The 20,520-nt window shown below is 42.7% G+C and overlaps 1 protein-coding gene across 6 annotated transcripts; it reads right to left on the bottom strand.

Moving 5' to 3' along the window:
* Positions 1–1,272: 1,272 nt before the first annotated feature.
* LOC308365707 (guanylate-binding protein 4-like) lies at positions 1,273–20,410 on the bottom strand. 6 transcript variants are annotated; one of them, XM_080839234.1, is made up of 12 exons: positions 20,351–20,395; positions 19,572–19,655; positions 15,995–16,186; positions 15,692–15,769; positions 15,269–15,318; positions 14,945–15,054; positions 13,887–14,074; positions 12,334–12,579; positions 7,806–8,086; positions 6,702–6,914; positions 5,207–5,309; positions 1,273–3,766 (listed from the first exon to the last, which is right to left on the bottom strand). In XM_080839234.1, the coding sequence occupies exons 2-12, from the start codon at positions 19,588–19,590 to the stop codon at positions 3,339–3,341; spliced, it is 1,908 nt and encodes a 635-aa protein (XP_080695360.1). In that variant the 5' UTR covers positions 19,591–19,655; positions 20,351–20,395; the 3' UTR covers positions 1,273–3,338. The 6 variants fall into 6 exon arrangements, with proteins under 6 accessions (XP_080695360.1, XP_080695361.1, XP_080695362.1 ...); XM_080839235.1 differs by lacking the exon at positions 20,351–20,395 and adding an exon at positions 19,309–19,390 and having other exon boundaries at positions 19,572–19,850; XM_080839236.1 differs by lacking the exon at positions 20,351–20,395 and adding an exon at positions 19,309–19,387 and having other exon boundaries at positions 19,572–19,850.
* Positions 20,411–20,520: the final 110 nt, after the last annotated feature.

The following is a 20,520-nucleotide window of genomic DNA, read 5'->3' as shown; positions in this document are numbered from 1 at the left end:
TTTAAATGATCTATCCTCTGCAATATAAACTACAATGTTTTTCTCAACACGTGGCCGTTTGTTGGCAGTCTCAAGTTGATCATATTTTAATGAAAACTAATCTTGCGTTTCATAAACGGTGGGGAGTAGCCTACTGTCACTGTGAACGAATCAAAAACGCGTCCTAGCGTCACCTGATGACGTGAAGGTTGCTAATGATATTCATAAACCTGAGAATGTGCGGGCACTGCTGTCATGTAACGTGTTACATTACATTTTTTTTTTGTTTCATATTCAGATTCATATTTTATTTTTAATAGTAACTTTATTCAATCTATAATGCAGCCAGTATTGGCACACACGGAAATACATGGATTAGAGACAATAAAAACTCTGAAACTGGAGAAAATTAGATAGACTTTGAAAGGTTCCATACAGAGCTTTGAGAGAACCTGGACCCCTTTCTTGACCGAAGAGCATACAAAGCCCACCAAAAGAGAAAGATTAGTGTATGGCAAAAAAACACAAATAAAAAGTGTCAAACATAAAGCTGCTTTCTAAACCTTCAACCTCCTAAGCTTGTGTTCAAGGGGATCACCATGGCAACCTCCTGTGCTTGTGTTCAAGGGGATCACCATGTCAACCTCCTGTGCTTGTGTTCAAGGGGATCACCATGGCAACCTCCTGTGCTTGTGTTCGAGGGGATCTCCATGGCAACCTCCTGTGCTTGTGTTCAAGGGGATCACCATGGCAACCTCCTGTGCTTGTGTTCAAGGATCACCATGGAAGAGGTTGAGAGTTGAGAGCTGAGTGTGGGAATGTGCTTGTTTTCAACACAGGGGAACTTCTTGTTTTTTTTGTCTCACTCTAAGGTCCAAGGCCTTTTAGACTTTTCTAAGTTGTCTGACATGCCTTGATGTTTTTGTACATTTTGATTAACTAAAAACATTGATGCACAAATGGAATATATGATTCTATTCTAGAAGACCTCATAAATAATATTAGAAAAGGGTTCAATGTTTCCGTGGTTGTTCTTTTTATGTCTCTAAGACGAAAACTCAAAAATAAAAATATCCCGTACGAGGGATATAGACCTTTTAGTGTTAATGTCAGAAGGACAGGAAGAAAAGACACAAGGAGAACTCTTAACGTCAGAACAATATGAGGAACTAGATAGGAAATACCAGTGCTTCCAGATCTATTCAATTAATTTCATGTTTCAGGAAACAACATGGGGAACATGACTATAAGTGTTAGGTGAAAATTCACTCAAGGTACCTCAGGACTCCGGAGTTGCATATAAGTATATTTATTAAACAACAACAAGCTTGTCTGGCTCTCCCAGGTCCTGGCAGGTCAGAGAGAGAGAGAGAGAGAGAGAAAGCGTGTGCTTACTCCCACACTGCAGCAGACGAGAGAGAAGCAATAATAAACACATCACACAAGGTGAATATAGAAAGAAGTTAGCTAGTGTTCTCTGACGCCAAAACACTCCGTCAGCAGCGATAACCACGTGGTGGGGCTCTGATGTCCTGCGTCATCTTAGAATGCTTCGTGTCTTGAAAGGATGTCAGTTTTGTGTGTGTGTGCGAGTGTGTGTGTGTGTGTCAGTGTGTGTGTCAGTGTGTGTGTCAGTGTGTGTGTGTGTGTGTGTGTGTAATTGATGGTCTTGCAAGGGTGTCAGTTTTACACAAGGTGGAAAGAGCACAGTTCGCTCCTCCTTATCACCTCTGATCCGTACATGCTCTTTCACATATGCAGACTTAGTGGCACCTAATACTCTAGTTACACAAACACACAAAAGCCAGGTTCCTTTCACATATGCAGACTTAGTGGCACCTAATACTCTAGTTACACAAACACACAAAAGCCAGGTTCCTGCTTACATAACCACTTGATTCATACCAGGTAATTATGAATACAAGGCACTTGATTGATATATTTCAGTATTTCAAAATGATCTCTGTAAACATGCCTCTCCAGCAACTGCCCAAGCTATCTTCTATGACAGGGGTCGGGAACCTTTTTTGCCAGGAGAGCCACTTTTACCATTTTAGTTTTTTTTTAATCTCAGAAGAGCCTCAAAAAGTCAGTTACAAGAAAAAGTTTGGATATTTAACTAACCGTTACTTTTACTCAACTCAGTTTTTAAAAATATGTTTTCTACACGTTTCTAAAAGTTATGGTACTAAAAGTTATGGTACTAGTAACTTGAAATGTAAATGTAACAACGACATGAAACTAGAATACGTTTCGTGAACGAACTGCGAGAGTGTGCTTGCTCTGTTGCGGCCATGACAGAGAGAACAAATGCCTTGGAATTGGGGCAGGTGTCAGTGAAGCACAGCTGCAAGCCAGTTCAAAGACACCATTAATAAAAAAAAAAAGAGTGGCAAGGACTACCGCCACGAAAAGATATAGCAGGTTGCACCGGTTCGGGCCGGACGTTTCGGTGTTTGAACGGCGTCTCTATCTCAATCGGGCGAGGCCTGATGCGTTGCAAGAAAAACATGGCAGAAAGGAGAATAAAGAAAATTTAAGAAGAACAATAGTGTGCTGTCCCTACGGGCAAGCACACTAATTAACAACGTTAACAACACAACACTCGAAATTGAACATTAGGCCTACCCATAGATTAATGCGACCTCGGGTGCTGCATAGACTTGCTGATGGCCTTGTCGTATGGCTCATATTCAGTGAGGTGAAGCTTCATGCAAGCATTGAGGCTTTTATCATTCAACCGCGAGTGCAGGTTCGTCTTTATATGTTTCATATGTGAGTAAGATTTAAGGATAGATTTCTCACATGCATAAGTGGAACCGTGGTTACCATGGTTAACACAGCATAATTACACGTGGCAATGTGCGATATGTAATGGGCAGTTCATTCCAAGTTTTTAGAATCAGTTCGTCTTCGGATGGAAGCTTTCCCATGGCAGTCCACTTGTGTTCGCTCGCAAGCTGTGCTCACTGACGTGCGATTCCTTCCAGCTGATCGTTTAGTGATTTGAACTTGCCCACCTAGATGTCAGACGAGGTCAGTTTGGCACCCTCCTTTTCGAAATTGCCGATAGAAACACCAGGGATGCACGCTACGTTTTTTCCCTTTATGACATTTTTCTCTAGCTTTTCAACTTTAACATTGAAAGTTTTCTCGTTGACGAAACTGTACGGAAATCTGTGATTTTGTTTGATTTTGGCATGGCCACCTGCCGCGAATGTAACAATATTGTGCAGGCTATGGTTACGGAGTCAAGTGAGGTGGAAAGTTAAATTAAATCACTCAGATAGACCTACGTATTTGGCACAAAGCCGTGTTATTTTAGTAGTATTGACTGTGATTTAAGGAGATGGGGATGATCACAGGATACAGCAGCCTTCATCTTCCTCCTTCTGTGCCTTCATGGCTTTCTGCTGCTGCTGCATCTGGCTCATGAGCTCGTTGTGTCTGCGGTCCTGCTGTTCGAACAGCCTGGTAAACTCCTGGCTCTTGGCCTCCTGCGCCTCCTCGCTCCTCTTCCTGCTCTCCTCTATCTCTCTGGTCATCATGTCTGCCTTCTCCTTGAAGCCCTTCTCCAGCAGGGTCATCTGCTCCCTCAGCATGCTCTCCCTGGCCCGGTGTGCCTCCTCCCTCTGCTCCTTCATCTCCTGATGCATCTTCTCGATCACCTGCCTCATGCGCTCCTCACTGCTCTGACGCTGCGCCTCCATGCGCTCCTGCAGCTGCCTCTGCGCCTCCTGGCCGGACCTCATCTCCTGCTCCATGAGCACGGCTCTCTCTCGCTCCTCTACACACACACACACACACACACACACACAACACACACATTATACACACACACACAGACACAATAACACACACATACTTGTTTGTACTACAATGTGGGGTTGTCTGTATGGGGACAACCCTTTTTTAAGGTCCTACCGTTACCCACAAAGTTATAAAAAACAAACACATTATGAACACACACACACACACATGCACAATGTACACACACATTATACACACACACACACACACACACACACACACACACATTACACACACACTGTGATGGCCCAGCAGATAAGCAGAGCCCCACATGGCTAAGTACAGCCAAACGAAGGCCATCATGAGGCATGGTGTTGGATGGGCGGTACTAACCCAGAGGATTCTCATAGGTCTCATGTGTGTGTGTGTGTGTGTGTATGGTGTTGGATGGGCGGTACTACCCCAGAGGATTCTCATAGGTCTCATGTGTGTGTGTGTGTATGGTGTTGGATGGGCGGTACTAACCCAGAGGATTCTCATAGGTCTCATGTGTGTGTGTGTGTGTGTGTATGGTGTTGGATGGGGGGTACTACCCCAGAGGATTCTCGTAGGGATCTCCTCCCGACCCAGGTGTCTCGGGTTGTTCCTCACAGGTGCACTGCATCAATCAGCCAATCAGGAGCCTTTTGAACCTCAACCAGAGGACACGGAAGACAGACTGTCTTGAGCTACTGAGGAGTGAGAACCAGACGCTTTCCGCTTTTAATTTTGTACGGCCCTTTTTTGAGTTTTATGTGGAATAAAGTCAGATTTGGCATTATTTGTCAGATTTTTTGTGTTTTTACAATTCAAACTAAGAAAGTAAACATGTGAATACAAAAGCATTTGTAATTGCAACAGTTTTCTGGGAGTATTGGTGCATTATCTGACAGAAGTGCAGGGGTGCCAATATTTTTGTCCATGACTGTACACACAGATTATATACACACACACACACACACACACACACACACACACACACACACTCACACACACACATTACAAAACACACACAGATTATCTGGACAAACACACACACACACACACATACACACAGATTATATACACACCCACACACACATTACAAACACACACACACACACACACACACACACACACACACACATTATACACACACACACATTATACACACAGAGATTATACGCACACATACACACACAAACACAGATTATATACACACACACATACACACATTATACACGCACTCACACATTATACACACACACACACACACATTATACACACACACACAGAGATAATATAAACACACACACACACTCACTCAAATTATACACACACACACATTATACAAACACACACAGATTATATAAACACACACATGCTCACTTTATACACACACATGCAGGTTATACACACACAAACACACACACACACACACACACACACACCCCCTCACCACAGATCTCTCTGTCCTTCACACTCAGACTCTGGTCAGCCTGTAGGATGGCTGCAGACTCCTCCCTTCTCTGCTTCATAAACTCCTCCAACACGTCCTCAGCCTGTGACACACATATTCTGGTCTGGTTCTAAAGTGTAGTGTTTCTGTAACTCTTGGTCTGGTCTAATGTGTAGTGCTTCGTTAACTCTTGGTCTAATTCTAGTGTTTCATTTACTTTTGGTCTGGGTCTAATGTCTAGTGTTTCTGTAACTCTTGGTCTGGTTCTAATGTTTAGTGTTTCTGTAACTCTTGGTCTGGTTCTAATGTTTAGTGTTTCTGTAACTCTTGGTCTGGTTCTAATGTGTAGTGTTTCTGTAACTCTTGGTCTGGTTCTAGTGTAAGACTGTCGGGCTTACTCTAAGGGGTTTTTGTAAGACTGTTGGCCTGGTTCCAGAATGTTTATGTTTTCCTGGTTCTAGAGCAGACCTTGGAAAAGTGCTGCCCCATTTGCGGTCCCTTGGCTCTCCCTGACCGGCCCTTGGAGGTCAATGGTAAATTAGGAATCAAACGTTAAACGATAAAAATTGATATTACTATTAATCTGTATACTTATACTATTGCATTGCATGCTTGCTCTTGTGTGTGTGTGTGTGTGTGTGCCATGTGTATTGGTCGCCTGGGCACACCTTTAATACTGCAAATACATGCTCATTTTTCATGCTTAATTGAGTTCAGCCTATTGGTCCGGCCCTCCACAACAGTCCCATTATCTCATGTGGCCCTTTGGGCCAATTCATTGCCCACCCCTGGCTTAGAGTGTGTCTGTTGGCCTGGTTCTAGAGTGTGTCTGTTGGCCTGGTTCTAGAGTGTGTCTGTTGGCCTGGTTCTAGAGTGTGTCTGTTGGCCTGGTTCTAGAGTGTGTCTGTTGGCCTGGTTCTAGAGTGTGTCTGTTGGCCTGGTTCTTAGCATGTTTGTGTAAGACTGTTGGCCTGGTTCTAGAGTGTGTATGTTGGCCTGGTTCTAGAGTGTGTCTCTTGGCCTGGTTCTAGAGTGTGTCTGTTGGCCTGGTTCTAGAGTGTCTGTGTAAGACTGTTGGCCTGGTTCTAGAGTGTGTCTGTTGGCCTGGTTCTAGAGTGTGTCTGTTGGCCTGGTTCTAGAGTGTGTCTCTTGGCCTGGTTCTAGAGTGTGTCTGTTGGCCTGGTTCTAGAGTGTGTCTGTTGGCCTGGTTCTAGAGTGTTTCTGTTGGCCTGGTTCTAGAGTGTGTCTGTTGGCCTGGTTCTAGAGTGTGTCTGTTGGCCTGGTTCTAGAGTGTGTCTGTTGGCCTGGTTCTAGAGTGTTTCTGTTGGCCTGGTTCTAGAGTGTGTCTGTTGGCCTGGTTCTAGAGTGTGTCTGTTGGCCTGGTTCTAGAGTGTGTCTGTTTGCCTGGTTCTAGAGTGTGTCTGTTAGCCTGGTTCTAGAGTGTGTCTGTTGGCCTGGTTCTAGAGTGTTTGTGTAATGCTGTTGTCTGTTGAACCTTGACTCGTCTGTGGGTCTGGCTGTTGTATTTCACCACAATCTCCTCCATGTCCTTGCAGAAGAGCTGGTAGCCTCCCACTTTGGTGTAGAACCCCTGCTGGAGTTTGTTTTTCAGTGGAGCAGAGAGATCTGCGAGGATTTCCTGGCAGATCAGCACCGAAGCCTCCTCATTCTGCAGCAGGAATCTACTGAACAGCTTGTCGATGGCCTCCTGAAACACCACATGGAAACCTTCTAACTCTTCATCACAGAATGTCTCAGCTAGGATTTAGTTAAAGACACGACTAGACAGTAGGGGTGCAACGGATCATCATTGATCCGTGATCCGTTCGGATCATCTATTTCGGTTCGGCTAACACGCTATGGGTAAAAGTCTGCAACAGTTCCCTTTTCAATAAGCAAACAGTCCTATGGCTCGTTGTGATTTATTGTCCTCAGCATACAACATGTAGAACAGTGGGCATGGAAAATAAAAGTAGGCTAGACTTCGGTGACTACTGTAACGATAACTGCTGCCTCTAGTGCTACGTCTGTTTCCATATACTCGCGCTGCCACACAAACCTGTCGCCTAGGTTACCACACAGACGTAACACGTAGCTGACATAGCGATTGCTAACATAAAGAAAAACCTGCAACACAGCGTGGTCATGGCGAGCGGAGGAACAGAAGAACTTGAACGCCCCACATTTAAATCCCCTGTTTGGGAGCATTTTGGCTTCCCTGTCAAATTGAATGCAGAAGGAAAGAGGTTGGTGGATAAAACCGTGACGGTGTGTAGGCACTGTGGCACAAGAAAGCCATACAACAGTGGAAACACATCGAGCATGGCCACGCATTTACAGCGACATCACCCCGGTGTTTCACTGACAGGAGTGAAACCGAAAACGGCTCATCAACCGCTCATCACTGCGGCATTTAAGCAGCCCCTTCCTCCTTTTTTTTGCTGATCCGAAAAATGATCCGATCCGTGACTCTGATCCGAGGAACGATCCGAACCGTGAGTTTTTTGATCTGTTGCACCCCTACTAGACAGTAATCTATACTTGTTAGTTTCGCTCCCCGTTCACTTCATCTGTTTCATATCTGAGAGATCCAGCTTACCTCCAGGGACTTCATGTGCTTGCCATCATCATCCTTGAAGGAGCGCTTCATGAAGACCTCTGTTGCCAGGCTGGTGAGGCACTGGTGTCCAGAGGTGATGTCCTTCAGGTCTGAAGGGAAGTTAGCCTTTAGCTGCTCCATTCCACTCTCATAGAGCTCAAGCCCTTCCTTAACAGCAGCCTCATTCTCAATCTGTGCCATGGCAACCACGGCATTCTCCAGACAGGGCACTCCCCCACTGGAGAAGATATCCACGTACATCTTCACCATGTGACCAAGGACTTACGAGGGAGAAACACAAGGACTTAGCAGGCACTCTGTTACAGTAACTCACTACAGTGTAACAGTAACTCTCTAACAGTGTAACAGTAACTCACTAACAGTGTAACAGTAACTCTCTAACAGTGTAACAGTAACTCACTAACAGTGTAACAGTAACTCACTAACAGTGTAACAGTAACTCACTAACAGTGTAACAGTAACTCACTAACAGTGTAACAGTAATCACTAACAGTGTAACAGTAACTCACTAACAGTGTAACAGTAACTCACTAACAGTGTAACAGTAACTCACTAACAGTGTAACAGTAACTCACTAACAGTGTAACAGTAACTCACTAAGGGTTCAAATACACATAAGCGTCTTTTTACAGGCGCAGACGCTTCAGTAACGCCTTGGCAAAGTGCAGCGGCCAAAACAGCCCGGTGTATAGACTTTTCACAGCTAATAATAAATCACTCCGCGATGAAAGCGCATTCAAAATTCTTATAATTCCAAACCAAGACGTTGACAATGGAACTATTTTTTGTTGCGGAGAAACAATGCGAAATAAAGCATTTTGAATCAATAACTTCGTGTTGAAATGTTAATTTGTTGACTGTAGAATTGTTTTATAAAAGCAATATAGCACTCGTGGGAGTGGGGTAGGTAAGGGATAATCCCATGTGTGTTGTTGCCTAATGAAACCTCGGTGGCTACGGCCGAACACCACCCGTGCCTCCCTGCCTTGCGCTGGAAAGTTGAGAATAGTTCAACTTTTAAGCACACCTAAAAAACGCTACAAAGACGCAACGCGTGGTGGAGAAAGGGCGCACACGCAAAGTGCGCCGTACCATAGGTATCAATGCATTTTCTCGCGTCCCGTTTAAAAAAAAACGTGTATTCGAACCCTAACAGTGTAACAATAACTCAGTAGTAGTGTGACAGTAACAGTCTTACAAGTTATTCATTTCAGTGATTCTTGAGATAAGGGACAAAACAGGTTTTGATTTTCCCAAAAAATATTTGGATAACTTCCAAAATATATGATTACATTTCTGTTAAATGAAGCTTTGTCTATCCAAACATGTTTTGGTTCAACCTCCCAGTTGTAGATTTTTTATGTTAATTGAATGTTTGCTGGGTCAGCACTTGATTTTTGTCAACACCATAATAAACATAAATAGACTTATGGAAATGATTTTAAATGATCTTATCAGAAATTTTTGTACTCATTAGTTTTCCCAGTTCCCCTTATAATGTACACAGGTCTTTAAATCATTAAAAACAAAAGTTTAGAGCCAAAGAAGTCAATGTTAAATGAGTAGAATTGAAATCATACCACAAATTACATTTGTCTTTAACCTTCAGATTTAACAGAGACATTTTTAAGCATTAAAAATACACATCTACATTGGAAATGTGTTAGTCTTTGAACAAATATCCTTCAAGGAATGAAACAGATACCATTTTTTTTTTAAACTATAAAATACTATATCTGAAGGAGTTGACACTCTATATCTAAACTAGATTTTATTTGACACATGAAACTGAAATAGCAATACAAATCCATAGGAAGTGATATTTTTGGCATAAACAGCATTAAAATGATTAAAATGGACACTAAAATGGCCTTAGTCAACACCATCAGAGAAAGTCAACTCCATCAGACACAAATGTTGATGGTGTTTGATGGTGTTTTGATGGTGTTGACGTCTGATGGTGTTGACAAAAAAAGTACATTTCTCCTTATATCACACAAGATTCTCACAGGAGCCATCTTGTTTTTCATCTGTTGATCATGGTCCAGCCAATCTATATAAATAAACACTAGATTGCAGAACATTTTACTCTAATGTTGACTCTTTATCCATTTTGGAGTTGATACGCTATGGTTGTGACGTGTGCATATTAGTTAATAGATATGAAAAACAAAGTATTATTAAAAACTTACCAGAGCTCAAATTTTCTCATGTCACCAGGAAGACCAAGGAGGAAGGAAAGGGGTCCTTTGAGTTAAAGCTGCCCTAAATTATTCCTGATTTTTTTCCCAATTTAAAAAAGTCTGATGGTGTTGACGAAAACTCTGGACACATGTTCAACTGACCAGAAAGTACATTCAAAATGTTTCAATTTTTTTTTTTTTTTAGGTTTGTGAAATAAATACTATGTTATTTACATATGATATAGATAAAGTTCAATTTTATATCACTTTTCAGACTTTTTAAAGCACTTCAGTGTGATGTGACCTGCTTTCGGACATGGGTTTTTGTAGGTACTGGTCACATATAATATCATTAAGAATAAAAACAAAATGTTAGACAACAACAAAACACACTTTGTTGTGCTACCCTTTTCCTGTTGATGAGTTTGGTGAGGCTTTTAAAATATATTACGTACATTTTAAGATAAAAAAACTGTGATTTATGTCACGGACATGTTTTGTCCCAGGTCTCAAGAATCACTGATTTGACAGTTAAGTTTCAGTTGCATTGTAGAGTTGATAACTCACATTTGTTTGGTAGTTTGAACAGAATAGGTTAGTTTCACTTTCACGTTTCAGTTATACAGTGCCACTTGAAAGTATGTGAACCCCTTAAGCACTAAGAGTTTTCTGTTGTTTTAGCATGATTTTTCATTTTTTTTCATCACCAATTTTCTATAGATGAAATGTCAGGTTTATGTTTATCATTTGCATGTACTTGTTTGGAGGGAATTGTTTGAGTAGCCAAAAAACTACATGAAACACGGAATTAGTCTATTTCAAAAGTAAGTGAACCCCCAGCTGAACTGGTAAAGTCAAGCAGGTAACAGATTCGGTGAAACTTATTTGGGTGCTTAGTCAATTAAGCAAACCGATCAACTGAGATATCCTTAGGGAAAGGTTTGGGCAACACAGATTAAAAGAGAGAGGAAACCAACCAAACTACTGTAGTGCCAAGGTGTACCCACACAGATCCACCATGCCGAGAGGAAACGAGATATCCGAGAACATCAGGAAGAAGGTACTGACAGCCCATCAGTCTTGGGAAAGCTATAAGACCATCTCCAAAAGATTCCAGCTTCATCTATCCCTCCAAGACAAAGAATTTAGAAATGGAGGGCATTGAACATGACCGCATCTCTGCCTAGAAGTGGACGCCCATCAAGACCATCACCAAGAAGCACCAGAAGAAGAAAAAATCAGGTAAAAGTCAACCCACACATCACCTCTAAAGAGTTTCGGACCTCTCTGGCAGCATCTGGGGTAAATGTACATGGGTCTACAATCAGACGAAAATTGTTGGTTTTGATCGTGACCAAATAATTCTATCTCGGACTCATCTGTCCAAAGAAGGGACTTCCAGAAGGCCTTTGGTTTATCCAAGTGCTCTCAGGCAAAGTTGAAACGGGCAGTTTTGTTCTTTCTTGAGAGCAGAGGCTTCCTTCTATCAACCCGATCATGAATGTCATGTCCATTCAATTTCCGTCTGATTGTAGACCCATGTACATTTACCCCAGATGCTGCCAGAGAGGTCCGAAACTCTTTAGAGGTGATGTGTGGGTTGACTTTTACCTGATTTATTCTTCTTCTGGTGCTTCTTGGTGACGGTCTTGATGGGCGTCCACTTCTAGGCAGAGATGCGGTCATGTTCAATGCCCTCCATTTCTAAATTCTTTGTCTTGGAAGGATGGATGAAGCTGGAATCTTTTGGAGATGGTCTTATAGCTTTCCCAAGACTGATGGGCTGTCAGTACCTTCTTCCTGATGTTCTCGGATATCTCGTTTCCTCTCGGCATGGTGGATCTGTGTGGGTACACCTTGGCACTACAGTAGTTTGGTTGGTTTCCTCTCTCTTTTAATCTGTGTTGCCCAAACCTTTCCCTAAGGATGTCTCAGTTGATCGGTTTGCTTAATTGACTAATTAAGCACCCAAATAAGTTTCACCGAATCTGTTACCTGCTTGACTTGACCAATTCAGCTGGGGGTTCACTTACTTTTGAAATGGACTAATTCCATGTTTCATGTAGTTTTTTGGCTACTCAAACAATTCCCTCCAAACAAGTACATGCAAATGATAAACATAAACCTGCCATTTCATCTATGGAAAATTGGTGATGAAAAAAAATGAAAAATCATGCTAAAACAACAGAAAACTCTTAGTGCTCAAGGGGTTCACATACTTTCAAGTGGCACTGTACCTACAGGACTGGAGCTAGAAAACACTCACACACACAGTAGGGTTGCCCAGATGCCATGAGCCTCACTGTATTTATATACTGACTCACTTCGGCCATCGACTGCGTGCCCATCCTTCAGCTGCTTCACTGGGCTCTGGTCGAAGACGAAGCTGCAGAAGCGGTCGGAGACCTCCAGGAATGCTGGAGCCAGATCAGAGGGAGCCAGGCTCTCCATGCGGATCGCATTCTCCGGGCTGCTTGTTGGGAAAGGGAAGGTGAAACATTTCCGGGATGGGAAGTATCTCCGGATGCACTCCCGAGGAAGGTTGTAATCATTCACCTTTTTTGAGTGACCTTCAAGATATCACAACATGGGTCTGGTTTAAAGGAGATATTTAACCCTAACCTTCAAGATAACACAACATAGGTCTGGTTTAAAGGAGATATTTAACCCTAACCTTCAAGATAACACAACATAGGTCTGGTTTAAAGGAGATATTTAACCCTAACCTTCAGGAGATCACAATATAGGTCTGGTTTAAAGGAGATATTTAACCCTAACCTTCAGGATAACACAACATAGGTCTGGTTTAAAGGAGATATTTAACCCTAACCTTCAGGAGATCACAATATAGGTCTGGTTTAAAGGAGATATTTAACCCTAACCTTCAAGATAACACAACATAGGTCTGGTTTAAAGGAGATATTTAACCCTAACCTTCAAGATAACACAACATAGGTCTGGTTTAAAGGATATATTTAACCCTATCCCTATCCTTCAGATCACACCATGGGTCTGGTTTAAAGGAGATATTTAACCCGATCACAACATGGGTCTGGTTTAAAGGAGATATTTAACCCTATCCTTCAGATCACAACATGGGTCTGGTTTAGCGGAGTTGGTTCGGGATGTGACAACCCCGCCTCCTTTGGGCCGGCTGCTTGTCTTGGTCTGTGTTTTGTGTTGCAGGTGCCCAGCAGGTGTGGTCGGCTCGTTAGTCATTGAGAACACCTGGGCCTGGTTGGTTCACACGGGAAGTTTCAGAGAGAGATTCAGAGAGAGAGAGAGAGGAGAGAGAGAGAGAGAGAGAGAGAGAGAGAGAGAGAGAGAGAGAGAGAGAGAGAGAGAGAGAGAGAGAGAGAGAGAGAGAGAGAGAGAGAGAGAGAGAGAGAGAGAGAGAGAGAGAGAGAGAGAGAGAAAGAAGAAAAGAGAAGAAAAGAGAAAGGGAGATGGAGGGAGAGAGAGAGAGAGAGAGAGAGAGAGAGAGAGAGAGAGAGAGAGAGAAGAGAAGAGAAGAGAAGAGAGAGAGGGAGAGAGAGAGAGAAAGGGGAGACTTTGCTTCCTACGCTCAGCACTCCCTGTGCATATCTTTCGTTACTTCTTACGACACACAACTCCACTCACTGACCTGTCATGCATGCATACACCCCAACACTACTGATGTACTGGCTGCCACACACACACACACACACACTGCCACACACACACAGACACACAGACACACACAGACACCAACACATACACACGCCAACACTACTGATGTACTGGCTGCCACACCTCACCTTAGTTTGCTAGTTGTTCCTGTTTGTTTTTAATAAATGAATGGCGTTCGTAAATGACTCAGGCAGTTAGAAAGAGCAGTGAACTCAGTAAATCTTACCAGCTTTCAGCTTCAGGGCAAAGTCTAAGTATTCATCCTCTGTTGCCTCTTTCCCGTCGATCTTCCTCTCCAGAGTGAAGTCCCTCACAGCCCAGATGAACGTGGGGAAGAACTTCACAAACTCTGAATCGTCTCCGTCTTCATCACGTGACTTCACTTTGATGAACTCCGCCAGCTCTGTTACAAATCTGTAGGAGGTTGAGGTCCACAGTATCTGTACCAACATCAACATCAGCTCTGGCTAATACTAGAGCACCATACCACCATCATCTCTGGCTAATACTAGAGCACCATACCACCATCAACTCTGGCTAATACTAGAGCACCATACCACCATCATACCACCATCAGCTCTGGCTAATACTAGAGCACCATACCACCATCATCTCTGGCTAATACTAGAGCACCTTACCACCATCAGCTCTGGCTAATACTAGAGCACCATACCACCATCATACCACCATCATCTCTGGCTAATACTAGAGCACCATACCACCATCATACCACCATGAGCTCTGATTAATACTAGAGCACCATACCACCATCATACCACCATCATCTCTGGCTAATACTAGAGCACCATACCACCATCATCTCTGGCTAATACTAGAGCACCATACCACCATCATACCACCATGAGCTCTGATTAATACTAGAGCACCATACCACCATCATACCACCATCATCTCTGGCTAATACTAGAGCACCATACCACCATCATACCACCATGAGCTCTGATTAATACTAGAGCACCATACCACCATCATACCACCATCATCTCTGGCTAATACTAGAGCACCATACCACCATCATCTCTGGCTAATACTAGAGCACCATACCACCATCATCTCTGGCTAATACTAGAGCACCATACCACCATCATCTCTGGCTAATACTAGAGCACCATACCACCATCAGCTCTGGCTAATACTAGAGCACCATACCATCATTAGCTCTGGCTAATACTAGAGCACCATACCACCATTAACTCTGGCTTTTACTAGAGAATCATACCACCACGAGTGTGTGTGTATGTGTGTGTGTGTGTGTAAGGATACTGCAGCTCTTCCACTGCTCTGTTGTCAATGGTGCCCCTGCTGTTGTAGATCAGACTGCTGCTCAGCAGAACGGCCAGAGAAAAGAGCTGTGTGTCATTCTTGGAGTCTCCCTGACACATATGGAACACACACACACACACATATACCGCACACACACACACACACACACACACACACACACACACACATACAAACAAAAAAACGAAGGTGTTGAGATGCTAAATCTAATTTGTCTACATCTATGTGTGTGTGTGTGTGTGTGGGTGTGTGTGTGTGTGTGTGGGTGTGTGTCCACATTTCTGATGAGAATGAAGACCACATCACCTTGTCAACATCTCCCAGTCCTTCTGTGTCGAGTAGAACGATAGTGTTTCCTGTTTTAAAGGCCAAGCAAGTTCATTTAGTTACTATGGAAACAACATCAATCCAAAGTGCCCAACTCTAACATTTATAACAAATACATACTACACATGAAAAATATTGAATTAATTTCATATCATTACAAACCTGACAGCTATCATATCATGAATTTTCATATATGTACTGTATGTGTGTTTGAGTTTGTGTGTGTAGGTTTGTATGTGTGTGTGTACTATGTGTGTTTGTGTGTGTGTAGCTGTGTATGTGTGGTAACATAGGTTGTTATTGTGTGAGTGTCTGTGTGTGCTTGTGTGTTAGTGTAGGTTTTGGTTGCTGTTGTTGCTGGTTTGTATGTGTGTGTGTGTGTGTGTGTGTAAACATACACACCTGGTTTAGAGGGGTGAGGTACACACCACATCCAGATTCCTTTGGTTTTGGACTCAACGGTGTTACCAAGGGCAAACCCTGAGAGGTCAAGAGGTCAAGAGGAGCATCATTTAGAGACAATGAGATGTGCTGCAAACCTGTGCTTCATGACACACCCCTCAACATGTCTCCACCAATCACACACACTGGTTCACCCACCCATCATGTCTCCACCAATCACACACACTGGTTTACCCACCCATCATGTCTCCACCAAATCACACACACTGGTTTGTCTGCTGCCTTTACCCCCTGTGTTCTGACCTTTTTGTTTCCCGGCCAGCCGGTTCATGAGGTAGGACTTCCCCGTGCGGTAGAGCCCCACCACAGCCACCACCACCACCGGCTCCTGAATCTGCTCCAGGATCTGCAGCGCCCCCTGCTGTACACTCATGCGCCCGTCTGTCCCATTATCAATCAGACACACCGGGGCCTGCATGGACACTGGTGCCATCTCTGACACACACACACACACACACACACACACACACACACACACACACACACACATACACACACACACACACACACACACACACACACACACACACACACACACACACACACACACACACACACAAACATGCACACACAGACACTCAAATAAATGCAGACTTCAACTGATCAGATTCCGCACTCTTTTTGTGATTCTATTAACTTGTTTGTTATATAATGTTCAAATTTACCTTTTATTTATTTAATGTGATGTTCCCACCTTACATAATCGTATTATCTAAAAAATGACATTAAATATGTGCATTTATTACGGCGGCCCACACAAGTGCGCGAACGCACTTAGTAGGCTCGCACAAAGCCCACGGCTGCTAACAGCGGTATAGGCACAATGTAAACAAACTCAAATAACCCGGAAATCTAGCGCATTTAAATTCAACAATAAAGTTACCTGAAAAAACGAGCTGAGCACAGCTCAAACACACATCCACATCAACTCCCAGGGGCACAAGGCACCTGTACCATTTAGGTAACGAATTATTAGAAATGGCATATCAGGACCAGAGGTGTCAAGTAACGAAGTACAAATACTTTGTTACTGTACTTAGGGTTAGGGTTAGGTTTTTCTTAGGTATCTTTACTTTACTCGAGTATTTTTTTTTCCTGGCAACTTTTTACTTCTACTCCTTACATTTTAACACAATTATCTGTACTTTCTACTCCTTACATTTTTAAAACAGGCTCGTTACTCTTGGTTTCGGTTTTGTTTCAAAAGTTTCAAATGTGCGCCATCCAATACAGATCAGTGACGCCATCCAGATTGATTTCAAGCGTAATTGGAAGAAGCCTAGAAACCCATAACACTCATTGGCCGAGAGGGGTATCCTGATTTTGACGCTTCAGTGTCCCAGATGATGTTGCTCCACACGTGTACGATATGCGCTATATGAATAAAATTGCCTTGCCTTGCCAGTCGCTGCGCAGTAATATGGAATATTATCATAGAATGTTATAAGGACAAATTGTAAGATTATGCTGGATTTTACAACGGCTTTTAGCCAAAAATAGTCTACATTCCTCATTGTAGTCTGAATTAAAACTTCCAAAATACTGGAAAACTAGCGATAGCTAACTAGCAGTAACGTTACCGGTCTGTCTGATATGATCTGACTATGTTTTTTTTTCTCTTGGTCACAGGGTACAGTTCTCAAGGTTTATGCAATATTCGAGTCGAGTTGCTAGGCAGATTTAGTGGGGCACATCTGATAGTGCCACATCTCCCAATGTTAACTTTGGCCTGTGTGGTTCAAGCTCATTAATGTTTTCATGGCAACAGTCTTAAGTAGCCCGTAGCCCGCAGAGAAGGACAGCGGAAAGCAGCATTTCGCAAGCACACAGACAGAAACACACACGAATCAAATTACTCCAACACAGGACTATAATGCTTGTGAGTCAAGCTTATTCTCACACATATTCACGCTACTATGCATATTAAATAAAATAAGATATATTTTATATTTGCAAAAAAAAAGTAAGGGAACAAGGAGAAAGGTTTGCAGTGCACTAAAAATACCCATGTACCTGCCCCTTTTAATTTGTAAAGCTGAACTATATCTATATTCTTTCATTTTGAATTGAAAAGCTATAAAACACTATATATATATATAGTATATTAACTAACCCTCAGCACAGATGATTAGCATTACAAAATTGGTTTGTTATTGAATTGAAGGTGTTCCATTAAATAAATATGACATTTGAGCTTTGTATTTGTTATTTTAACAGGTTTACTCATGTCGAGCTTGCATTTCTGGTAGAATATGCAAAGACTATGAACCTAGTTGCAAAGGCTCTTGATGAGAGACGAATGTGCAAATGGGGTGGAGGTCTACTTGAATTCTAATACAGTTTGAGATAAACATGCTCTTCGAGACTGTTGTCTTTGACAGCATTATTACATTTTTTGACCATGTCTTGGGCTCCATGTAGCACTCATCAGCTATTAAGTTAAGCTTCTATTTCAGTCGTGGCAATTATATTAAGTCCAACTAGTTTAGCTTTCAATGTTTTTTAATTTCATTTTTTTTTTATTAAGGTTACTTTTTACTTTTATACTTTAAGTACATTTAAGAGCCTGTACTTTTTAACTTTTACTTGAGTAAAGAGGTTAAGTCGATACTTCAACTAATACCAGAGTATTTTTAAACTCGAGTATCAATACTTCTACTTGAGTAACTAATACTTTTGACACCACTGATCAGGACTTCCCCGAGATATTTAGTATCATTAGGTATACTCACGGTCTCGTACGAGGCGATCAAGGTGAGAGAATCGCTGTTATTTATTAACGCGTGTCGTTCTGCTTCCGGAGGTCATGGACATGACTTTGTTGACATATGTCTCGGTGACAGGCAGAACCAAGGTGATCATTCCCATTTTAGACCGTAGTGACGGTCAGAGTTAGGTCGAAACAGATCTACCATCGTGCAGTGAGCAGCTGAGCATGCGCGACTACCACCATCGTGTGGTGGACTAACATCGTGTAAAAAGAGTCTCACCAATCATAGAAAACGCGCAGAAAACGGTGAGCGGCAGTTTTAGAAGCGGGCAGAAGCAGCCCTTGGGAGAGGACAAGGGCTCAACTGGAAGCACACGACATTCCTGATCGTAGACTAACTGATTTGAGCAGGGGCTATTTTAAGAAAAGGGCAGGGATATTTGAAAGAGAAAGCAATATTGTAAAATCTCAGCGTGTAAAGAATAAACAAATTGAAAGACTACGCCCTGCGCGCCGAAGTAGGACAAAAATAAACCTACAGGAGCTCTTGAAATAAACAAGAGTCTGAAATAGTTTCTGAGGAAGTCTGTACTCCATAAATCATTGCAACAGGAACGAAGACCGGGAGAAAGCAGAGCGACGCAGCCTAACATAAAACGCATAGGCCTATACATAACTTTAAGGGGATTTTAAAAAGGACAACTTAATAGTGTTCTCCTTTGTCTAAAACGTAGTCTTAATATCTCGGTAGATGTCCCCCCAACCTTCCGATGTTAATTTCGCTTCAAAAAGCTAAAGTAATAGGTTGACGTAGGCCGCCTATTTAGTTAATGTAATGGCAGCCTACCTTTGGTGCAGAAGTTGGAAACGGGCTCTCTTGGTGTGAAGTCTCCGGAGAGTGTTGAGATTAGCGCGCAGGGCGAAGCCTTCTGTCATAACACATGAAAATGAAACTAACTCCGCCGGCTGACACGTGGGCTCGTTTCTTGTAAACCACAACCCCGTTTCTTGTCAACCGCAACCCCGTTTCTTGTAAACCGTGTGTATTTTTGCTACCACTTTGTTACCCCATGACCACAGTAGACCAAGAGTTTGGTTAGGTTAACTCACCCGGTGTTTTAACCGTCATATAGCTCAGGCATCAAGCCACACATACAACGCAGCAGAGCACTCAATCAGTGCGCACCTCCGTTCCTGTTAAGGTGATCATAAGAGGACAATTCGGGACCACTGGATCATAATGTGAAGATGATAGTTCTTCCAGACGTTTTCAAAAGATCTATCCTCTGCGATATAAACTAAATACTTGTTTTTCAACACGTGGCCGTTTGTTAGCAGTCTCAAGTTGATCATATGTTGATGAAATACACACGTGCGTTTCATAAACTGATAAGGCAAACGGTGGCGAGTAGCCAAACCAATCCAAAACACGTTCTAGCGTCACCTGACGTGAAGGTTGCCAATGCTATTTATAAACCTGAGAAGCTGCGGGTATGCTATACAGCTGTCATGTACGGTGTTACATTTCATATTATTTCATAGTCATAGTTTATTTTGAATAGTAACTTTACTTCTTCTCTAATGCTGTCAGTATTGGCAACCTACTGTGTGCGCGTGTCACAACATGTGCGCGTGTCCTTAATTGATGGCGTCCACAGGACACACAGACCCTAACCCCAACCCTAGATTTACAACAGTGTTTAAAGGTTCTATGCCCAATCCTAGATTAGCAACAGTGTTTAAAGGTTATAAACCCAATCCTAGATTTACAAGTGTTTAAAGGTTCTAAACCCAATCCTACATTTACAAGTGTTTAAAGGTTCTAAGCCCAATCCTAGATTTACAACAGTGTTTAAAGGTTGCTTAGAACACAGGGCATCTTAACTCACCTTTGAGCTCGAGCAAACGTGTTTATCAGGAGACTGCCACTGCAGAAACCTCTCACACCCACACACAGCCACACACACACACATACAGAGCCACACACACACACACAAACACACACCCACACCCACCCCACCCTTCATCAGCCAATAGAGTAAAGCGCCCGTCATCTTCT

This window comes from Sprattus sprattus (assembly GCF_963457725.1).
Source record: "Sprattus sprattus genome assembly, chromosome: 5".
Taxonomy (NCBI): domain Eukaryota; kingdom Metazoa; phylum Chordata; class Actinopteri; order Clupeiformes; family Clupeidae; genus Sprattus; species Sprattus sprattus.
This window is presented reverse-complemented; position numbering and strand designations above follow the sequence as displayed.